Source organism: Cucumis melo, chromosome 12 (genome assembly GCF_025177605.1).
Source record: "Cucumis melo cultivar AY chromosome 12, USDA_Cmelo_AY_1.0, whole genome shotgun sequence".
Classification (NCBI taxonomy): Eukaryota; Viridiplantae; Streptophyta; class Magnoliopsida; order Cucurbitales; family Cucurbitaceae; genus Cucumis; species Cucumis melo.
In genome coordinates, this window is record NC_066868.1 from 27,968,952 (window position 1) to 27,993,306 (window position 24,355).

The 24,355-nt window shown below is 31.9% G+C and overlaps 4 protein-coding genes and 1 long non-coding RNA gene across 6 annotated transcripts; 1 reads left to right on the forward strand and 4 right to left on the reverse strand.

Moving 5' to 3' along the window:
- Positions 1-134: 134 nt before the first annotated feature.
- Positions 135-4,007, reverse strand: LOC103486730 (uncharacterized). Of its 2 annotated transcripts, XM_008444943.3 has the most exons (6): positions 3,813-4,003; positions 3,579-3,682; positions 2,908-3,172; positions 2,259-2,494; positions 1,988-2,136; positions 135-619 (listed from the first exon to the last, which is right to left on the reverse strand). In XM_008444943.3, exons 3-6 carry the CDS (start codon positions 3,084-3,086, stop codon positions 368-370), a joined length of 816 nt encoding a protein of 271 aa, XP_008443165.1. In that variant the 5' UTR covers positions 3,087-3,172; positions 3,579-3,682; positions 3,813-4,003; the 3' UTR covers positions 135-367. The 2 variants fall into 2 exon arrangements, with proteins under 2 accessions (XP_008443165.1, XP_050936219.1); XM_051080262.1 differs by lacking the exon at positions 135-619 and adding an exon at positions 1,347-1,816 and having other exon boundaries at positions 3,579-4,007.
- A 602-nt stretch (positions 4,008-4,609) lies between these two features.
- LOC103488781 (probable calcium-binding protein CML45) lies at positions 4,610-5,920 on the reverse strand. Its single transcript, XM_008447679.3, has one exon. The coding sequence runs from the start codon at positions 5,500-5,502 to the stop codon at positions 4,867-4,869; it is 636 nt and encodes a 211-aa protein (XP_008445901.2). The 5' UTR covers positions 5,503-5,920; the 3' UTR covers positions 4,610-4,866.
- Positions 5,921-11,366: 5,446 nt separating this feature from the next.
- Positions 11,367-13,809, reverse strand: LOC103486647 (cyclic dof factor 3). Its single transcript, XM_008444696.3, has 2 exons — positions 13,444-13,809; positions 11,367-12,952 (listed from the first exon to the last, which is right to left on the reverse strand). Exons 1-2 carry the CDS (start codon positions 13,567-13,569, stop codon positions 11,762-11,764), a joined length of 1,317 nt encoding a protein of 438 aa, XP_008442918.2. The 5' UTR covers positions 13,570-13,809; the 3' UTR covers positions 11,367-11,761.
- A 4,468-nt stretch (positions 13,810-18,277) lies between these two features.
- LOC103486492 (uncharacterized) lies at positions 18,278-19,705 on the forward strand. The gene is made up of 3 exons (XM_008444512.3): positions 18,278-18,597; positions 18,685-18,746; positions 19,250-19,705. Exons 1-3 carry the CDS (start codon positions 18,510-18,512, stop codon positions 19,373-19,375), a joined length of 276 nt encoding a protein of 91 aa, XP_008442734.2. The 5' UTR covers positions 18,278-18,509; the 3' UTR covers positions 19,376-19,705.
- A 1,240-nt stretch (positions 19,706-20,945) lies between these two features.
- LOC127144360 (uncharacterized) lies at positions 20,946-22,751 on the reverse strand. Its single transcript, XR_007816024.1, has 2 exons — positions 22,134-22,751; positions 20,946-22,039 (listed from the first exon to the last, which is right to left on the reverse strand). It is a non-coding gene; the product is annotated as an uncharacterized LOC127144360 (long non-coding RNA).
- Positions 22,752-24,355: the final 1,604 nt, after the last annotated feature.

Here is a 24,355-nt window from a genome sequence, read left to right on the forward strand (position 1 = left end):
CTATTGTCTATATAGACACTCTTCCTAGATAAGATGGATATCCATCTTCAAACATTGAACCAATACTGAAACAGAAGTTGCTCGATGAGGTTAAAAACTCAGCTTATCATCAATTTATCGACATTTGATAACGATGTATGAATATACGAAATCTATTAAACAGTTGAGGATATACCACAAATTGAGACAATTGTGCGCCCCACCATCTAGAAGTTCAAGAAGCAACAAATCTGGGGATGCTATGAGAGAGGTTGCAAAACAATAAATTAAGCTAAAACTTGAATTGATTTCAAGATTGATATTATAAATGAGGGGTATGTAAAGTTATTGTTTGCTGCTAAATAATCATTGTAAGCATAATTTGTTGTTATAATGCTATGTCCAAAACTTTCTGAAGCTTACTATCTTGAGATGCACAACCTGCAGCTGTTTCCAATTCTTGCTCCGTCAGCATCCTTGTTGTGGGATTATAATTTCCAGTCAAAGAATTCTCACATTCTTCTAATTGCTTTAAACTCGTAGCAAACTCAGTTTCAATTGCTTCTGTTGTTTTGTCAATAAATACCTGTCTTGGCATGTACTCCTTCAAGCTGCATAAAAAATCCAAATGGCTCCTTGCCTGAAACGTATAAATGTTTGTCAGTAAGCTCGAATTTTGCATTTTGTTGCAAATAATAGATAGAATTTTTTGTTTCCATATTAGTTCAGATAAAATTTAGAAAAAGCGACGTAATGCATTGAAAAGGATCTCTTTCAATATTGAACACCATGTTACTCCATCCATGTATACGTTTACTAAAGCAGCAATTTGATAACAACATTAACCATGTAAATGGTATGTAATGCATGTCAACGTGTGTTTTAGTCTTCCACTTTCTCCAACCTATTGTAACAAGGATGATGGTCCAAAGGACCCAAACTCAAATCAAAATCATTAGTTGTTAGGTTACAAACTTCTTTTGAGATCTCTAAGAAATTGTAGAAAGACTTCGAATTTCTAGATCATGAAGCTATTGCTTCTAAAATTAGTTTAGTCTGCACCAATAACATTTGTTACCTCACAAGATAATAGCCTAACCTTTGGGTGCTAGCCATGATTTGAATTCATTCTCTTTAAACCCTTTACTACATTGTCTATAAACCCTTTACCTTGGCCGTAGAAGTTATTACTCAATAAATAGACCATTTCATTTCAGCTACCGAATAACTCCATTATATTCTTTATTCTCTTCACAACTTATAGAAAATAATCGGTTCAAACTCAAGAATATAACCGTTGTTTTTCACAAGTTAAAATAGAAGGTTGAACTATATATTATATACAATTCAGGTTCAGGGAGTGAAAATTGGTCCACCGAACACTATCATTTTCACTATTTCGAGTTTGAACATAGTTTTTAAGATATCTAAATCCACAGCCCCGGAGTGAAGCTACAGAATCTTTCTTCACCATAATGGCTGTCAACCGACGTTGCTCTAAGTGAGCTTACTGACCATTCACACAGAACATTCGGCTACATAGCCAATGTGTGACGCTAATTAGCCACCATGCTATCATGTTCACAATTCTTTCACATAATCTTGAAATACATAGCCATAATAATTTGAATCAACCCAATCAAACTATCAGATGGTTCAGGTTGGGCACGACATCACCAAACTAGGGTCTCGTTTTGGTTGGAAAAAACTGCTAACTCAACGTCAGATTGAGTCCCAAAGGTTTTTCACTAAACCCAACACATGGATATTACTAATTACAGCCCTAAAATGAGCTTAGGAGACACTAAACAGAGATATGGCAATGGTCCACGAACAGCTAAATCACAGAGAGATAATATGATTAGTATTAAGAATAAAAAGGGAATAATTTAATGGTCTCAAAGTGTAGCATTTAGAATTGTAGTAGTACGGCTTGGTCGTGGAAAAACAAGCGGAAGAAAAGTGAAATCAGTTTAGAAAGAAAAATGCAAGGAACAGTACAATATACCTCACGGTAATCAGGAACCCGTTTTGGATGTTTCAGATATGCCATATTCCTAACCTCATAGTCCCACAGAAAAGATGTATGGTGGATCCACCGGCTTTTAGTAATAGACTGAGCATTGCCACCAAACTTGCGGTTACCAAAGACATAATCTTAGTCCAAGAAAAACAAAGAGTCAATGTCCAAGTGTTTAATCTTATATATAATTGTATATACACGAAGTTACATGAACAAGTTGAAATGGCGTCTATTCTAAACAGCACAATCTACCTACCATTTTCTCGAAGATAAAAATCAGTTCCTTGGAATACTTTATTATATAATAGACTACTCCAGGACATGATAGGTTGAGGAAATGGCTTCAGTCCGGAAACAGCATCTTTACTACATATGAAGGTGACAAAGACCGTGTTGTGATCAACAATAACAGTTCCACCCCCAGTGAACCTTCTGATGACTGGAATTTGATCTCCTAACACAGATTTGATGTCAAGGAGCTCATCAGGTTTCCTGGGCACAATTTAAAAATCTTCGGAATGAATTAACAAAAGGAAAAAACGAAAGAAGAGATCAGATGACCCTGAATTAGGAGTGTCCACTACTCAAGACTAAACACAACCAACCAAATTGCTAGCCAGATCTTATTACTGTCATCAAGTTGTTACTAATCCATATTAAAACAATACTCCATTTAAATAAAAGTTCAATTAGTTTCTCTCTAACTGATCAATAAGCCAGACAGAATTTTTAAATATAACATGTATGTGTCATCAAACAGTGACATATAAGTTCAAAATTAACTATATCATTATGAGCGCCATAAAACTCAAATCATCCAGAGAAAAAAGAAAAATAAAGTCTTCCAATAAGTAACATAAGACAAATACAGAATTCAAAGTACAACTACATGTTGTGGTATGTACCCAGAAACGCCCATCACAATAGTTGGATTATCTGTTCCATCATTTATGATACACCAATTATCTGATGAGTTTCGAAGTAGGCGCTCTTCCAAATGTAGTTGCTGCAGAATAGGAAAACCTTTCAACCTCACAAGATTCATCAAAGGATGTCCAATGTTTCTTGTTTGATACATCGTCATTGAAAAGCCAAGATTTTGAAAATCAGCTCCTTTTTTTCTCCTACTTCCGAAAAAGAAGTCGACTTCAATTAAGTTGCCATAACTCCCTGCACCACAAAGAAGCATGCCCATTTCAAACTAAGCCACTATATCATTATTATCACTTTAACTTCAGGCTTCAAAAATAAATAAACGAATATGATTCTAACATCAAGGCAACAGTTAGAATGGAGATTAATATCAGCTGTCTCCGAGATACTACAGGGCACGGATGTGATATAGCTAGGTACACTTTGTAACACCAGAAAGTCAAAGTAACCGAAACATGCAAATTGCTTCAGAATCAATGACAATGGAGAAATACAGTGTTCATGAACAGACACAAAAAGGAAAAAAATGATAATAAAAATAAGTGAGACTCACTTGAATAACTCAACAAAAGAAAAAAAAAAACACCCAATAAGAATTACAAGGCAAAGGAAGGATTGAAGAAATTTAAAAATTAAATCTTACAACAAGAGCAGGTTGAGTTTGTAGTAGTCACATCATCATACTAGAAAAATAACTCCCAGCAATCAGAAAGGACAGATCCCTTCCATAAATTGACCAGACCCGATCTATTAACAGAGAGAAATATACATTTTCAGCAACAAACAAATCGATTTTGATGATCGAGCTAGAAGAATAATCTGTTTCTGAGCAAACGAGTAGCTTTACAGAAAACTATTAGTTAAAGAACCGGTTGACCTGAAAGGATCTCCCGGTGCAGAAATAGGGCCGGAGAGCCAAAAAAAAAAATCAATGAAACGATGGGATCGATGATTTTACGAAAAAATGAAGAACAGAATGTAGGAGATTTTAGTGCCCTAATTGCATTGGGCAGAGATGGAATTTTCCAACCGATTTCGCGGGAGTTGAAGAAGAGAAAACTGCCCTTAAAAAAATTATGTAAATCTATTTTTTAAAATTAAAAATTAACGGTATAATTTAATTCAAAATTTTATAAAAAAAAAATCGATATATAATAAAATGAACCAAAATATTTAAAAGTATAACTAAATTTTAAAACTCACGGAATTTTATATTCTAAAAATTTTGCAATATATAAATATTTTTGTTTCTTCTTAAAATAAAGTTATATGAATAGTTTTGTTGATCGTAATCCTTACATGGAAAGTCAATAGTTCACAAATAGTTTAATTTTGCATCCATAATTATTGTTAAGAAAAAAAAAGAAAAGAAAAGAAGTCAACATTTATAAAGAAAGTCTTTCAAAGCAACCTTTCTCTTTCACAGTGCTAATTTCTTACTCCAACGATTCCAATTATGAAAATGATTGAATTTTGTATCATTTATTCCTTTTCTCACTACACAAAAGTACGAAATGGTTTCAGAAGTATACATAATTTTACCATTTTGTATTTTCAAAACTCCAATATTGAGTATTTTAATCCGTAAATAAAAGTATTAAATTTTGAATCTCAAATAAAAATTATATTGCATTGAAAGAAAGAAAAAAAAAAACATAATCACCAACTCGAGCATTAGTAGTAATCTTTCTTGTTGTCATAGATATTTCTTCTAGTTCAAGGACAAATTTCTCATACATTCACGAGGAGCATTTCGAGAAAAACTAACTTCAAAAATTCAAGAACACATCCAACGAGGTTTGAGAATGTTCTTGTAACAAATGAGCCTTCAAGTGAGTTTCTTATAACTAAATGTAACCTAAGACAGTTTATTTTCAAAGACTAATTTACATGTAGGAACAGTCCTACTTTTAACAAACAAAGAGATGTTTTCAACAAAAGCTCTGTTCAACAAGCTTAGCAAATTCTTCAAAATCTAAACGCCCATCTCCATTATTGTCAAACCCACTTATCATTGTCTTACATTGATCAATATCTGAAGCCACTGCAAATCCCAACCCACACAACACTTTCTCCAAATCCTCTGCATCAATAAACCCATCACCATTCTCATCAAACAGATCAAAAGCTTCCTGAACTTCCCCCAAGCTCAATTCTTCCTCAAACATCTCCTCAAGCTCAGCACTCAACCCAAGATTATCACTATCCCTGTTGTTGTTATGTTCATGATCAAGTGTCTCCATCATAGTTTTCACATCTTCAATCGATAGTTTCACTTCCCGTTTGTCATTAACGGGCGTTCCCACAATTTTTGTGCAGCAATGCTCTTCATGGTCATTTTGTCTAACACTTGGTGTGCATGTTACATCAGCCGCCTCAAGGCGTCTGATGATGTTACGTTGGGCAGCCCATGAATTCCAGAGATAAAAAAGAAATGCAGCATAGAGTATGAAAATGTAGAATAACCCTGGAAAGAAACGTTCAAGTATGAAATTGAGAAAAAACAGACACAAAATATGGAAAACTGAAATGGGGTTAGTATAATCAATAACATCAGTGGGTGCCATTTTGGAAAGAGTGAGAAAGAACAAGTAGCATAAATATGTAAATGAGCAGTTAGTTTAGTAAGCAGATAAGAGAAGAATACTGATGGGGTTGGCATTTATAATATATGGAGTAAATGAAAGTTCAAGAATATTTTGTATTTGGGTCAAGGATTAAAGTGATTGATGTTTGTGAATTATTGGGTTTGGTTTGCGTGTTTCAGAATCAACAGTGAAACTTCCGAGGAAATTAGAAGAGATGAAAATCCGGAAATGGAGGAGTGAAAGCAATGACTTTAGTTTGTTGTCTTTCTTAAAGAAGTAGGATTGAATGAAGTTCTAAGAAGTTTCGGTGTCATCTTCTTGAGTCTTCTCTCCAACGACCCCGTCGGCTAAGGGTTTTGATGGATCTTGCATTGAAATTCTATGTTAAAATAGTGACATCCTAGTCGATGATCTTTGTCTTCTTCTTTTTCTTTTTTATTCTCACTTTTATTTATGCTTACTTTCTTATATTTTAAATCGGATGACATTTTCCATCCTCACATTTTTACCTATCATTTCTCTCTACTCGATCACATCAAAAAAAAATATTAAAATGTTTATTAAAAATAAAATAAAATTTGTCACGTGATAAATTATGATTGAACAATTTAGTGAGATACATAAAGATAAGTGTTCTTTGTAATGCACCAAAGCATTTTTCTTTTTAATTATAACGAGGAGTGTACAACCTTGAAGTGACAATACTTTGACAATCTTAAGGTTTTTCTTTGCATTCTGAGATGATCGTTCCCCTTCGAAACTATGTGGTTCAACCTTTTTATCGACTTTGGACTTTTGGTCATTTGACAAAGTACTTAAGCGGTGTGTTTAGAGCAAGAAGTGGAATAGTGAAGAATAAGAAGTTATGAAGTCAAGGGATCGGCCGTAAACTCCTTCAATTTATGTTTTTTAGTAGTGGAACTCAACGAACTCTTTCGTGTACCAAACAAGGAGTGGGTTTTAGAACCCCACGGACTAAACATACTCTTGCTAAACTCAATAGTTGCAAACCACTAAGATATGAGAATATATATAGTACATGCATTATGATGAAGAATTTAGGCTCACATCACAATTTCAAATCTTGTATTATGGTTATTTAGAATAATTCATATTCAATACATAAATGTTTGCTTATGAATTCTTTAGGATAGAAGGTTACAAAATGGTAAATAAAGTGAAATTTTAAAAGGCTATTTAGGACGTTGAAATATAATCAGAATCATAAAAAGTCCGAGGTGTTGTTGAAACCAGTGAAACAAACATCGATGACGAAAATGAATGGAATCATAAAGCGTGAGAATGAAAGGTCGAGTTGCAGTAAATAGTTCTGTACTGCCTACCAAATCTTTCATAAAAACTTAAACCCTAGATATCATCCTACTATAAGTAAAAACCTATTTGGGCTATTGCTTAGGAAATTTCTTAGAAAGAATCTTCGAAAATTAGGGAACAACTCTTTCATTTTTCTTTTTTCCTTCCTTTTCTTTTCTTTTTGTACCTTTTTATTAGTTTTCATCTTAAACCTTTAAATTTAATTTGAAAATATTACATCTAAATTTAAAAAAAAAAAAATCAAATTTAGAGGCCACTTGTTAATTGTTATATTTTAAAAATTAGTCGTAATAAAAAAAATGGTCTTCTTTTATTCTAATTAATTTTTAAATACTTTCGAGAAAGAAAATAAAGATAGCAAAAGAAAAGCGTGGAAAGGAAACACCGTGTTTTTGTTTGACTATTTGGTGCGCACACACTACACGTACAATACAATACCTCGAAATGTCATCTTAATTCCATTTTATGAAGATTTTTTTGAACTAATTTTTGCTACAACTTTATCGATTTTATTTTTCTATTTTTCTTTTTAAATGATCCATAATCATTACATACTCGTAATCGAATATATAAATAACATGGTGAATTCAATAGAATGAAATAAGGAAAAGTGAAAACGACTATATATGCATGCAATATATTAATATATATCATATAGTTCTACCATTTCTTGAGTATAACTATTGACTCAATCTTTGATCATTTTTCATTGAAGTCAAGAAGTCAATCTTTAGTGAAATAATAATGCTTTTACTCATTCATTCTCTAACAATTACAAAATATAATATATTCAAATAATATAATATCTATCACTTTATGAAAACGAAATTCCATAAATTATTATGGCTATAAATATATTTTCTAGAAATATAAACTAAACAAAGATACCCATAAGAAATACAAAACAAAAGCAAATGACAAAGAAAATGTTAACTAATTATCAAACTATATATATAATTAGGATCATATATATATATATCCACCACTTGTCCATGCAATAAAAAATTTAATCTATAAAATCTTCTAGATTCAATATGCTAAATTAAGTTAAATTAAATAAGTGGTTATAAATTTACTTATTATTTTTATTGATATTAAAATGAAACTTACGTATTGATCTTTTGAAATTCTATGGAAATATATATGTGTATATATTTGAAGGTGTTGCTTTCGAAGTATCTAAGTTCTTAACGTGGTTGAGAAAATGGAAATACAAATAGGTTCTCGTCATTTTCATACACACATATATACATATACATTTTCATACACACATATATACATATATATAATTTGAAGGTTGATTTTTCATAGCAAGATGAACTTTGGTAGAGCACTAACTCGTCTTTTACCGAATGATGAATGTTAGCAACTAATTAGACAAAATCAATTATTCAAGTCTCAAAATTCTGACATTTAAGTTAACAGTTCTCTCTATTTTGGACATGAAACGCTTATTTCATGGATTAAAGTATTATGAGATAAAAATTATGAATCATCGTCATACAACCACTATATTACGTTATATATCAAATTTAAATTTAAATAATAAATAAGACATTTTAAAAAAAATTAAATTTATAGAAAGTAAATTATTATATGATGATAAAAGATATTGAAATCAAGTAAAGAAAATAACATTAGCATAAAATATTAAAAAGTAGGTGGTATTACACTTAGTTATATATATATATATATAGAAGTATTTGAATATGTTTGGAGATTGGTGTTTTGTTGGAAAGATAAGTTTCAGAAAAAGAAAAAGGTAACACACATTTGTTGAAAAAGATATGCTTTTGGGAAAAGGTACAACAAATTTCAACCTTGTTTTATGAAGCAGATTCATATAATATACACACACACACACACATATATATATAGGAAATGTGTTTTCTTTTTCTTTTCTTTTAATGAAAAGATTTAATTAAAGCCATGAAAAACCCACTATGATATATCATATCATATCATATATATATAATATACTTTTGTGTAGTTGTTACACACGTGTCCCACTCTCCCTTTGACCAAAACCACATAAAATGTCAACCTTTTTTTTTTTCACTTTTAATTTCTTTTTGCTTTCAGTTATTCAACCATATATCCAAACCCCTTTTTCAAAAAATAACAAAAATAAATCAAATACTCTACAATTAGACTAATCAAAGTTTGAAGATAACGTTCCTAAGTCAAATCATTACTAAAAAAAACGATTGAATTAAAATCTAACCTCTCTTTATAAGTCCAAACCCATATATTAATTAAGAGGATTTTTAACAAATGTGATGGAAATAATAAAAAAGAATTTGATATAGTTAAGAAGAAAATAGTTATAAGAGAATTAATTAGTTTAAGTGGTGGGGAGTTGACCCCAACTTCCAATAATAGGGTGCAGCATGTGACACCTTTATTTTTCTCCACCAATTTTAGCTTTTAAAAAAAGCAATACACTTAATTCTAGAACATTGTTCATATTGTAAGTATGATTATATTTTTGTTTTCTTTTAATTGGGGTAGTGGAATCGTGAGACTTTTTCCATATTGGAGACAGAATTAATTAAAATATTGAAAGGAAAAAAAAAAAAAAAAAGGATTGACATTGTTGAAAGCTTGGCACCTTGAGCAAATTAGAAATTAAAGAACCATGCCATTATTACACTTTAGGCTTTGCATTAATTAAGTTTAACATCAGTTGAATTTAATTAATACTACCCCACTAATCTATATTAATACTCCACCAAAAAAAATATATATATATATATGATGCCAACTTGTGTTCCAAACTTTGTTTATAAAAAAAAAATTAAAAAGGCTAATTTGAGTTATTAAGATTCATTTATTTATTTATTTATTTATTAAACTCGTATTAGGACTCTAACAAAACCTACTTCCTAAAGTTTAGGAGTTAGACCAAATCCAAATTAAAATGAGAGTTAGGGTAGGGGAATTAATTAGTTTCTGAAACGCTGTACAAAAAAAAAAAATCCATATGTTAAGTGGACAAGAAAGAAGAAAACAATAGGGGGAATTAGATTTATGATTGAGAGAAGGGTTTCTAAGGGTTTAATGAGACAGTTTTTTGTACTAAACTCAACACAACATATCAATGATTAATGAGAGGTGGTATAAAGTAGTTCCAAAACCTTCCTCATTTTCCAATATTATTATATACCATCTAACATAAAACCACAAATTGTAGTGTTAAGTGGTTAGGCAGTTGTGTTTGTGGCCTCAAGATCCCATGTTCTTTGCCTACACTTTTTATGGTGAGTTTTTCCAAGTGGGGTTTCTCTGTTTGGACCCAAAAAAAAAACCAATCTTTTTGAACTAACTCTCATTAATGGCTTTTACCTACAAAGCTGAAATTAGGGATACACATGCCAATAAAAGAGTCATTTCAAAAAGAAAAGAAAAGAAAAGGAGCAAAAAAGTTAGAAAGCAAAAGCAAGAGACAATTCCAAAAAGGATTCATGGCATTATGTTAATTTGGGTCCCCATTTGAACAGCTAGCTCATCTTTTTATATAATAAAAATGTGGCCACCATTTGCTTATACTCTTCTAAATATCTCACTCTGTTTTCTCCCCTTTTTTCCCTATTCATTACCCATCCTTTCATTCCTCTCTTTGATGAGACTCGTGTGCAAAACTTTTCCTTCCCCCACTTTACCATTTGAAAATTCAAACCTTACCTTTTCACTTATCCACCACACCCTAGAAAGAGAGTGTTTCTGAGTTACTAATTTTGAATTACGAAGTTTAGAAAGTTCATGTTTGCAGTGTTGGGTTCTTTTGCATGTATAATCTACTTTCTCCGCTATGCCCATCTCTCACCTTTCTTTGTACTACTGGTGTGATATTGATCAATTTGAGAGTGTTTGAAGCATTGGATTGAGTTACGAATAGTTTGGAGTGCTAAGTTGTGACGATAAAGTTATTTGATATGTGTACAAACATTAATAGTAAAGTTAAACATCCAAGCTATCAAAATCTTCTTACATCTCTTTTTTGGTACTATTGGTATGATGTTGTTCACTTCAAAAATTATAAAACGGATAATCTTTTCACTTATCGATAGCTAACGAATATGATGCAAGCACAATTATTGGTTATGAATTAATCATACCTAGACATGTATTACTTTTTTTGGGGGGAAGCCAATGTTATAGCCCACAAACTTGTTGGATATAAAAACAACATGAAGGAGAAAGAAAGCAGTACAAAAGAAAAGGTTCAACTGTCTGCTATCTCAATCTTATCCCATTACAGCTGTTTTGATAAGAACTTTTTGGTTCTTTGGCGCTACATAAAGCCACACACAGTAGAATCACCTTTTTGTTGCTTATTATATATAATTTGCTTTTTGAGTCTTTTTTGCCATTTCTCTTTTCATCAATTCTTTTTAACTTTTAGGAAGATACTCTCTCTGCTGTGGCAGTTCTGTCTGAGGTTTATAGATCAACTGATGAAAATTTGAGCAAAAAAAGAAATAAAACTTTTGTTGGTCATAATAAGAGGCAACACAAACAACAAATTTCTTTTTTCTTCAATCTATGTCAGTATTTCACATATCTCTATATATAGCTGTACATTAGATGGTTAAAGAAACCAAACTCAGCAATCAGCTTGGTTATGTAAATTAGGCAAATAAGTGAAAAACAGTTAAAAAGAGAAATAATATTAATAATTTGCATTTCTTAGTACTAGTTTGGCTCTATTGTTGAGAAAATTAGGTAACTGATGGACTCTTTTCCTCTTCTTCTTTGCGTTTCATTTGGCTCACCAAGTTACCCGATACTCTCTAATTCAAAGGTTAGCAAATTCTAACTCACTTTGAATGAGCTGAAAATCCCATCTTCATTCTTCTAATCTACATGAAGTGTTTTCCACCATTGTCGTTGACGTACATGTTCAAGAGCTCTCGTGAAAGACGAGAGATCTTGACAAGGCTGCAGGATTTGCCTGCAAAACTGAGGAGGTTTCAGCCACATGAACCTTCTGATGGCCTTTAGGTTGAAAGGTTTTGAATAGATTTTTCCCTCCAGTGAGTGATTCATTCTTTATTCCAAGTGTTGCCCATATGGAACTTTTTGCAGCCTCACTCGGATCATCAATTCTTAAAGTTTTTGGGGTCAACACATGTACATTTCTTTGCTTAGAAACCTCTTCTTTACTTGAGATGGCATCTTCTTTGGCCATTTCGTGGTCTCTTTGATGCTTTCCCAGTGTTGAAGAAGCTTTAGTGTCAGAACATAGAGATTTTTCAGGTTGTGGTGAAAACCATGGAGTGTTCCATGGTCCAGGAACTCCAGAGTTCCAAGCAGCTGCTGGAAAAAAAGACAAGGGAAATCCTGGAGGGGTAAAGGTTGGTGGAGGAACTGATGAATTCCAAACAAAAGGCCATGGAACTCCAGAAAGACATGAAATTTGAGAAGGGAAGCCATTGATTTTCAATTCTGATGAACTTTGAACTGGCATGGAAGACAAACTCGAGTTTTTTTCACACCCTTGATCAACTGCTTTCTCTTCAAACTTCTTTACCCCATTACTCAAAACTCTGTTTTCTCCAAGGTTTAAAACAGAACCCATCACAGGATCAGAACTTGGTGCATCCAAATTGAAACTTAAGACTCTGCCATTGTTGTTAATGAATTTTGGTTTTTGGGTTCCATTTGGAGACTCAATTCGAGCAGCTTCAAGAGCCTCAGAGATAGTTATGTGACGGTAATAAGAAGCAGAGTTTTTGCTCTTCCGACGACCAGCTCCTACCGGCACGTTCCTCATGGTGCCACCAGCAGTCCAATATCTTTGACAAGCTTTACAAAAATGGCGAGGTTGATTGACATTGTAATTGTTGTAGTAACAGAATTTTGTCTCCATACTTTTACAGCGAGGACATGGGAGCAGTTTATCAGGCTTCTTTAGAGTTTTCTCTGAATTAGATTTTTCACTCTCCGGTTCTCCATTAACAGGCGTCGTAGTAGTTTCTTCATCTATAGATGGCGTTTTAGGATTCACACTAGCCGCCTCTTCCTCTCTCTCTATATTTCTTAAGTCATCTGAATCATCAACAGGTTTTTCAGGTTCATCAATAGCTGCATCCTGAAATCCACAAAAAGAGAGAAAATTTTATGATCTATACTGAAAATTATAAGTCAATCCAGTTTCTCTTTAATTCATTGTTAAAATCCCAATTGAGAAAGATCTAAACTTAGAAACCCCTTTTTTCCTTTTCGAGTAAATCATTAACTTTTTTCTCAGTCAATGATTGAAAAACAGAGCAACAGAGGAGGAAGAATTTACCAAAACCCAAAAAACCTCAATTTCCAAAAACAAACATCCACGGACTCCTAACAGTTCGTACGTACACCCAAAGAAAAACACAAGACAACCCAAATAAGAGAAGAAAAAGACAAAAGACTCGAAGGATGCATAATCAAATCAACAAAAACTGAGAAAAATGGGGGGGGGGGGGGGGGGGGTTCAAACGGAAGCGAAAAGGTAAAAAACGACCCAGAATTCTTTAAAGCATTTAGTGAAATGGGGAGCAGCAGTTGGATTCTATGGTGTCCTCTGTTTAAAACACTCTGTACCTTTCTGGGTTCTGGATGTTTGTGAGAAGAGAAGTCATGTGAAAGAACCGCCGGAGTTTCAGCGTCGTCGGAAAGTGGGATTTGACGGCCGAAAAGCTTAATAGTAGGATCTTTAGAATCCAACATAATGGAAATTGTTGAAAGAAGAAGAAGAAGAAGAAGAAGAGTAGTAGTATGAAGTTGAAAGAGAATGGATTTTTGATAGAGTTAAGAGAGGAGAGGGGGGGTAGGAAGTTGGAAGGATGAATCCGTTAAAAGAAAGGGGTGGGGGTGCCACGTAAGGGAGTGAATTTGATTTTGAGCCACAAATTTATGTGGACACAAAGATTTTCTTCCATTTTGTGATTCTCTTGGGTTGTACCAAAAGTTGGTGCACCCGATACCCTCCCCCTATTTCCACTCTTTCTTAATCTTAAGTTTAGGCTGCCCCCTTCCTCCTCCACCTTTTCTCTTTTCCATCTTTCCTTTCTCTTTTTTTGCTTTTTGCTTTCACCTTTTTTAATTAATTAAATTAACTCCAATAAAATTAAAACTAATTATTTTTTTAAATGCTAATTCTTAATAATATTCATAATTTCTCAAAAGCCTTTGTTGTATTGATACATCACCTTTACCCTTTTACATATACCTTATCAATTTATTTATCAATAACAAAACTCTTTAAATTATTAATAAATATATATCCAACATTTTTATACACATTTCTTCACCCACGAGATTTTCGAACAAATTTGATTCAAGTAGTTGAACTTGTGTGTGATGTTCTGCTTGTGTTGATTTGATGCAATGTGATGGACTCCTCTGGTTCTCTGATGGACTTTTATGGATTTCGACCTAGTTAGTTCATATAGCACTTCCATGAGTTCAACCACTTGAATTTGTGTCATATGGCTAAGAAAAAAATATTTAGTTAGACCAAAATAATTAATTTGACTTAACGGTCCTAATAAAGATATGACATCATTAAAATAGACCAATATATACACAAGATTTTTGAACAAATTTGATTCAGTTAGTTGAACTTGTGTTGATTTGATGGATAACTCCCTAACTCTTTGGGAGAATTCTCTCGACCTTTTGAAAGTCAAAATTTTTTCACTCCACAAATAAATATAACCCTAATAGAGTTTTGTGGTCAACTTTTATGGACTTAGGTATAGTTAGTCCATAGACCAGACACATAGATTCAACTAGCTTAATTGAATTTTAGCATAGATAAATAATATTTGATTATATCAAAATAATTAATTTGATTCAACAGTAACAAAGATACGTGACATCATCCTAATTGATCAATTTACATCTTTAATTTTAATTTGAGATTCATGTCAACTTTTAGTTAATCTCAAATTCATTTATTTTAGTAAACAACGTGACAATTTCGTGATTGGTTCAAAAATTTGTTATTTAACCACATTAATTCAATATGTTATATTTGAAAATGATTCCAACAATACTCATAAACTAAATACATATGAAAAGTTAAGTAAGGAATTTCAGATTATTCTCTTTTGTGGGGCAGAAACCTTTATTACTAATGTATGACGAAAATCTTACTTCACAATAAATAATAATATATTCGGAAAGTTTTTTTTTTTCATTATTATTATTTGAAGAAGAAGAATTGTGTTTGCTAAAAAGAAATAAAAAGAAAAGGTGATGTGAAATTAAATAAAGAGAGAAGTACGTGACAGTTGGCTGCGGAAATGCCACCTGGACCATCATAATGTTGACATTTGTCCACTTAGGGTTGTTATATTCTCACTGATCCACTTATCATCCCTCTTCCTCAATGAAGGATTTTTGTTTTTCTTTTTGGTGATCTTTTAATGGAAAGGCTAAAGAAATCTAATTTCGGGTCTTCTTAGTTTCATATATCATTGAGCAATGAATTACATTTAACAAAAACGAAATCAACATTATCATAAAATTGACAAAAATCAAAGTTGTGGACAAATACATTAACCGGCCTAATCAATGCACAATCACAATTCCATAACACATATGTTTTATATTCATTTAATGCACGTGCCCATACTCTCGTTCAATATTACTTTTTTTCTTTTTTAACCACGTTTGTTTTAGCTACTAACTATACTTCAAAAAAAATTTCCTTTTAACTTTAAGATAAAAGAATATTGTAATAATTATCAAAGTTTATGTCATAATTTTGATGAGTCTATATTTTAAAGTAAAATTGACGTGCATTATGAATATATATATATAAAACGTATCAAATAACCAATTTATGACATATTTTAGCAATTAAAATTGTAAAATAAATAAATTGCATGCACGAATATGAGGAAAGAAATTAAGAAAGTGTTTTATTTGATGGGTTGAATAAGTCATTATGTAAAATTTCAAAAGTCAACATAAGCTCACAACAACGTACGAATTTTGACCAATGATGTTTGGATGCATGCATGTCCACATTAACTATAATAATTAATATAAATAATTATAACATCCAAAATACAAACTAATTTTTTAATATAAACTTTTATTATTATTATTATTTTGACGTGTCATCGAAAACCTAAATTGCTTTTGAGTAATTAATTATAAGTTAAGCTCTTAGTTTATTAAACTGTACTTTTCGATGTTAATTTCCTTCTAATCAGAAATCATTGGCGAACCCTTTAAGTTCAATTTAAAGAACGACATTTTTTAAGAATAAAAATATAAAATGTGCATTGGGCCTTCCATTTGGGCCTTTGCCAGTTTTAGTATATATAATGGGCCTGTCTTCCTCACGCAAAGGTACGGCCTTTTGAGAAAGATCCATTAGGCCCAAATATATTGAGTCCTTTGATTTGATAATTATAAAAAAAAAAAAAAAAGCATGGAGGGTATGTTGAAAACAAAAGTTTTGTCGCGTTTTCAAGTCGAGATTTAACGTTCCATTGGGAGGTTATGCAAATTACCGTTGAATGAACTCATTTGAACGATTATTATGATTTGTTAAAGTGAAATATTTGAAATAATTTCTTTTTAGTTCGATTTTAATATATACACATAAAAAGTAAGTTTTTGGTGAATTACGTTGTCTCCTTTCCATGAAATTAAATTACAATGGGCGACCATAGAAGTCAACAGAAGAAATAATTATACTTTAATTCAATTTAATTATGCTTATAAAAGTCAATCCTCACTTTATTTTTCCCCTTTTCCAATTTTGGTTGAGGAAAGAATAGGGAAAATGGTATATAATTGAAATAATGATAGTAGTGATGAAAATTAAAATTTGAAACAATCATGTTTGTTTATATATTAAATACTTTTATAGTATGTATTCCACAATGTGAAACAAATAAAATTTTGGTACAAATTTGACCAATTAGGCGACACCCCCATATGTTACCAAATTTTTTCTCTCATCATCATTTTCAACAACTTTTTGGCTGGATTTTGTGCACACCTATCTCAACTTGCCAACTTAAATCCATTTCCTATCATATCATACCGACACACCATATTACTTTTGCTTTTTAGGGTTTTTTTTAAGTAATTCTTTTTATGGAGTGGAAAATAAGGATTAATAAATCAAACTTCTACGTATCTAGGTCAAATATTATGATACTTTACGTACCAATGGATATATATTACAATTCCCATATATTCATATACTACAACTATACGTCCAATGAGGTAGGTGAGATAACTCATTGATGTAAAGTAAACCATACGCCTAAGCAAGAAAGCTTGTGTTCGATGGGTAAATAATAGATGACCGCATATCCCTAGTGTTGGTTGGTATTGTTTCCAAGAGTGATCTAACCACATCAATTTTGGGTGTTGGTTATCGATAGCTAGAAGTGTTTTCAACCCTTTGCTCTTAGAGGTTTGAGTTATTGTGGATAAGGTCAGTTCCTTGTAGAGGACACTGTTGATGTAGCGACATGATTAGATGTGAGGCAATTTCGACATATAAACAAATTGCATAATTATGCTATAGATCGACGGGTTTCATGGGTCTTAAATGAGGTTTGTTCCCAAGTTAAGTGGGATGATTTTTCACATCACATTCGTCAGTATCTAAAGTTGTATTCTTACGATGCAAGTTTTATGTGTTGTGTTTTTGAAAAAAAAAAAGTACAATTACTCTTTTATCGTAGAGTAACCCTTTCTTATATAGAAATATACAAACTTATGCAAACTCTTTCCCGTTAATAGATTTGATTGATTATACATATTCTAGTCTAATCGAGTCATTTGTTCACAATGTTGTATACCAATATTTAGTTCTTTCTTTACTACACATTCTCTTTAGTTCTCTCTTTGCTCTCCCTTTTATAAACACTATCAATACATATAGTTGGTTAAGCTCAAGTAATATATAAAAAAATGAGAAGCCAAGTACAAAATGCAAAGATACCCACATGTGATGGCAAAACTACTACCACATAGTTTGGTGCAAATTTGGTTTCAAACCCACTATAGCCTTTTCTTTATGTGCCATTAGATTGGATTGCACCACTCTTTCTTTTTAATGAAATTTCCAAGATATTATACCCCTCCAAACCTCTCTTTCCCCATTGTATAAAACACAAACACATATTTACACCACATTTTCCTTCAAACATTTCCTCACACATAAATGATTATAATTATATTCCCACTACCCCCCATTGACCTTATAAATGAGTGCACACCATGAGTTTGCCCTTCTCATATTTCTTCTGTCACCCTCCACTTTCTCACAGTGTCTTCCAACTTTTTCTCACCATATTGACTTTTAAAATATCATAAATTTTTTCCCCCTTTTTCTCCACTTCCCAAGTTTTCATCTTTCATTTTCCATAGAGAATCCTAAGCCTTTAATTAAAAGAACCACCCCTTGTCAAAACATTCAAAACATACAAACAAATTACCTCCATATAAAATGTTCTTGTTGCTATCACTTTCTTTTTGACTTGGGTGTGTAACAATCTTATAAATTGCCCTCTATCTAAACTACCCATCAAACACTTTTTTTTCTTCCTTCTCTCCATCAGCTCTGAGATTTCATATATAAATACCTCCATTGATTTTCTTTGCTTTGAAGCAGAGCAGCAGTTTCATCAATGGCAGCAGCCTCTCATTTCCTTCGTTTGCTTGTCATATTCTTGGGACTTTATAACCTTCTTTGTTCCAATGCTGTCCCAACTTCAAGTAAGTCCCTCAAATCAATATCTTCTCTCTTCTTTTTCCTTTTTCTTCTTGTAAAATGAACTAAACACCTCTGATCTGATTCTGTAGGAAGTGTCAGCCTCTTGCATGGATCTCTTCCATTTCTTCATGTTTCAACCGACACCCACATGGTATGTTACATTACCCTTCAACCTCAATGTCATTATCCCTCCAAGTTTTTAGCTTTCGATCATAGAATCAGAGCAGTGATTATGTTTTGAAACTCTACTGTTCTTTCTTCTTCCGTTCCTAGTCTTTTAGAAATCAATAATCAAGTATGAACATAAATGATACAACATTAGAGAATTGACAAACAAATTTACGTAATTCTGTGTTAGTTATGTCTATTGTCTAAAGACATCACTAAGGATGTTAGAGATATAGACACCCACTAAATCTTATAGTCAAAATTGTAAATAGTGCAAATAACATACATTATACAACCTAGAGTTTTGCAAACCTAAGGTCTCTAAACCCTAACGTTGTTCTATACCTTAGTTGTTTGAAGTGCTAGATAAAATATTCAAGAACATTCCAACAACTAGAAATAACCACTCGGGTTTTAAAAATTTACTGTAATGTATCCGTTTATGTTACTGAGATTTAAACTGGGAAGGTTTTCTGTTTCATGCAGGTGACTAAAACAGAGGAAGAAGAGAGCCATGGAAGAATGGTTGTGGCACTAAATGACTATCCAGGGTCAGGAGCCAACAATCGTCATACACCAAGGCCACAATTTAGGGGCTGCGCTGATTGTTGATTAGATTTTACATTACATATTTTAGGGATTGGTTGGGCTTTATATTTTATATGATATTATTGGTTTGAATTATCTTTATATCCATCTATAATCATATTATATGTATTACATGGGAATATGAAAGCAGGGTTTGAGCTTCTTCATCACTCAATTAAGCTGTTGAAAAGCTGAGAAAAGAGATGGGTAGAAAAATTCATAAGATTAGGTCAAAAATGAGTACAAAAGATATGTGTACTTTTGCAAAACAAAGAGACCTTGTTTGGCTTCTTTGTTTAGTAATATATAACTTTCAGGGCTGAAATTAAAGCCTTTGAAACTGTTAGCATTTTACCAACGCAAGTATAGCTAAAATAGATTAAAGTATGAACTATCTATTGTTAGAAGTTCAAATCCCTACCCTTTCATACATTGAAATAAAAGAATCAAATAAAAGATGAATGGCCACTATCATAAATTTGGTGGGAGTTCTTTAATATATATAAAGATCTGTTAAGTGATTTGGGTCCTTGCTGCTTGGATTATGGATCCTTATCCTTCTGATTAATTTAAGTATTTCAAAGAAGGATATGCTGAAATGGGAAAGAAAAAAAACAAAATTGTTTTTGAACGAACAGAGGCTGCTGACTTTTAAGATGATAAAAGGAGCATTTTGGTTGAAAATTATAGAAAAAAGAAAAGCATTACAAGATTTACAAGTTGGGTTTTTAGAAGCTTGGTTTGAGGGTTGCTTAATTTATGGGTTTCTTTATGAAAAATCTCAAACCATTTCTAACTTTGAGGCTTTGTGGTGAGTGGAGAAAGTGGATGCATTGGTTTAGTGCAACATACCCAATTTCCACCACAATCAAATTAATTGCTACAAATTTCAATACCAAAGCACCACTAAAATAGACTGAAGTGGAGTCCCTCCGTATTAAGTTATTGTCCATCATACTCATTATTTAATTGATTATCAGTTGTATGTGGCAACATTTCAAACTGAATACAATTAATATCTTCCTGCATTAAACACTGTATGCCTCATATATCATCGAAAACATACTGTTCATTCTCAAAATCATACTATTCATTTTTTAAATTAGAATCCTACTCTCTAAATTACAAGATCAAACTGACATATTAGTGATTTGGTAGAAATTTGACAAAATAAAGTAGCACTTAAGATATAACGAAATGGGCTAATACTTGTCCTGTAGATATGGTGCATCCCCATTTAGTTAATAGTGTTGGTAGATATGAATTAAACTTGAACAAGAATTGAAGTTTAGGAACAATTTTATGGAAATCTACAATTTTACATTTTCTGAAGATGCCTGACAATTACATAGGTTGTTAGAATCGATAATTAGTAAAAAGGCAATACAGGATCTCTCTGATCCTAAACTCTGGGAATAGAAACTTCAAGTACTTTTTGTTTACTTGGGGTTGAAGATATGAGTAGAAAGAGTAGTTTTAAATTGTAAACAAGAAGGTCAAGCTTGACAAAATCATATGAGAGTAGCTGATTGGGGGGGGGGGGGGGGGGGGGGAAGAAACATTATGACAGGGAATTACGGTAAAGAAAACAACATAATCATAAAAAGAAAACTTATCTTTCATGCTTTCCTTCTACAGACATAAAGTTAGTGCCTAAAAAAGATGTAATCCTCTAGTGTTTGATGCACATTGGTGTCTCATCATTGGTATTTCAAAGTTTACTAGACCTTTCAATTAATCTAAATGGTACTTACCCTCAAGAGGAGAGTCAAATCTTTCAAGCAAAACCGTTTCCTCTATGTTATACCGTTTCTTTCTTTGTATCAGAACAGAATGATCTGCACTCAGAGACTTGAAATGAACCAAAAACGACCTTCTTCCTCGAGGACAATGACAGTGCCAACAAATCTTGTTAGCAAATTCATTCGATGGAGTCGTACCTGGGCGATCTGTCAATGTTAAGGTAACCAATGGCACAAACTATTCTTCATTGTAAAGAAGCTCTGATGGATTTTTGTTTGGTAGAACAGAATCTCCACTAGAAACCATTGCACTTCCAGAAAAAGGTCCAAGTTTAGTTCCAAATTCTGCTTGTGAATTTGCCTTTGGAACTGATAAGTTCTCTCTTTAGACAGCTTGAAAAGGCTCCACTAAAATGGCTCTTAATGAACAATAATTAGAAAACTTATTTCAATTAGCTATCTTATTTGAGAACTTACCGATTATTGGCGAAAGATACTCAAGAGGGTCATTCACATTGCAGGAATTCAGTACAACTATAATCACCTTTGGAAATAGATTACTGCAGTTCAACTCTGTCAATGACATAGCCGCTCATTGAAGTGCACAGAAACCAACTCCCACGGATTCTCAAACAACAGCCACTTCAGCAACCATGGCTATGAAAGAACAAGAGGACATGGTGGCAATATTAAGGGCAGCAACAACACAAAATCAGTTTCTCAAGTTTACAAGTAGGCTTGGATATATCCACTGTGACTGTATGGTACTATGGCCCATAAAATCTAAAACTTGTGAAAGAGATTGGGCAGCTAGAGGTCCAGCAATAGCATCATCATACCTTATCTTGTATTGGTTCCCAAAATATCCAAGTCCAAAATTCATTCAAGTAGCAATATTTCAGAAACAGACAACACAAGAACTGTAGCATAAGCAATTAGGAGAATCCTGAAGACAAGGTTTAGATCATGTTATTGCAATATCAAAATTGCATCAAGTAACAAACTAGAATTTTGCAATATCTGCATGAATTTTAACTTACATCAACCTTTGAACCTGCTGGAGAGATATATAACATAGTACATACCTCTAATGAACTCCCCCTACAATCATCTCTTTCAATGGCTAAAGCTACTACATTAGCTTGGCTATTAGACTTGCATATTTCTTCCTTAAAAAAGCAAATCTAAAAATCCATCTTTACCCAAACGTCCTCACTTTCAAGAGATCTGAAGAAAATTACTTCAACTGATTGGAGGAAGATCAAACGACCTTTGACAGAAATCGTTCAATAGAAATTAAAATGTGGTATAGAACTCATGTCCACCATCTCCAAACAGTATGGCTGAAAATTGAGCTGAGTTAAAAATAAACATTTACACAACGTTGAAATCAATGAGTCAAAGTCATGAAAACTTGCAGATGGTACAATGTTGACATTAACTGAGAAATCGAGTCACCTAGAAGCAAAGGGATGAGTGCATACAATGGAAAAATATCTGAAAAACTAAGGAACCATTTAGCTGCAGCCCCTATCTACGGCAACTAAAGGGCAGGTATTAATAAATGATTGGCTTCCATCATTTGAGAAGTCAGATAAGAAAATTGATGAAAGTAGGTAAGCAATAATTGAAGATGAGATTTCAATGGAAAAGTCAAAAGAAAAGAAATTGTACTGAAATACAAACAGATGACCAAATTTCTTCTGTATTAAACTCGTTGATTAGTTTATCCACCAAATGTCAGTCCCCACCTAAACCGAACCACTAATGAACCACATACATAAACACAAACTAAACCATCACTTCTACAAAAAGACAAAACCCCGTAAATCATTCATGGACCCAAAAGTTTGAAATGGATCTAGAATTAAAATTACTAATAGAATAGTTATTTAACCTACCCAAAGATATCATAATGGAAAACATGAGACACCTAAAAAGCTTGAAGAGAACATATCTTATAACATTATTATCATTACTTTTGTGGTGGGATTTCAGTTTTAAACATAGTGAATAATGAAAGATGAATATGTAAGAATTATATCCATTGTGTCAAACCAAACATATATAACTAAAAATATTAAAAAAAAATCATGAAGCTGTACATAATAATTAATACTTTTGATTCCTCTAAGATTCCAGAAACCATTTTTTAAAAAAAAAATAATAATCAGAACAGATGGAAAACTAAGATTAGAACCATTTTAATATAAATGATGAAAGGCAATAAATAATTTGAAGCCTCACTATATCATAGATCATATATTAAAAGTTTAATTCTGAATATTTTATCTGTCTCCAAACTCTGTGTTAGAAAATGTTTGGATATATATATATATATATATATACTTTGTAACGTTTGAGTATTCTTTCATTCATTTTTATAAAATGTTCCAATTTAATTCTAATCGAGCAAAACTCAATTGACATAGTATTTATTTGATTCAAACACTTTATTTACTAACTCTAATATTCAACAATGATGAAACACTAAATTGGAAAATGTTACCATAGAAGAAAAGATACTAAATTGGAAAAGAGAAACTAAATATATATATAAAAAATAGTATAGTAATTAATATGATTTTTTTTCTTTCATAAATTGATTAAATAATAAAAATATAAATTTGTATTTTTCTTTTATAGAAAAAAGTATTGAAACTAAACCATCATAATTAGATCACTATTGTACTAAGAAAATGTCAAAGTCAATACATTAATCAAATGGGAACTCCCCCCCTCCTTTTCTTTTAATATAAAAAAACCTACTCCATTTTCCTAACTTGTTAAATTAAATACTTTATATTCCAACCTCCAAACAAACAATTTTATTTTAATATTATTCTTTTTTTTTTTTTTTTAATTTTATATCAATAGTTATTTTCTTTTCTAGAAATGATTATTAAGATTAATATATGTTGTGAATTTCAATTAAATAATTTGTCCCTTAAAAAAAAAAATGCTAAGGTTAGATGTTGAGAGGATGATTTGAAAATGGGGTTTTTATGTCTATAGGAAAAGGCAAATTGTTTTCATTTTATGCATTTGTTTTTCTAGGGAACGTTTATACATTTATTATTTTGAAATCTATACATAGTTATATGATAATGACTATATGACCATTACCGTGACAAATTAATATTATTTAAATTGACGTTAGTTAGACCACGAGACATCCATATTTTAAAATAAGCATAATTCAATTAACATAATATAATTTTTGTAATATAAATTTTAAAATTAAATATCGAATTTCTTTTTT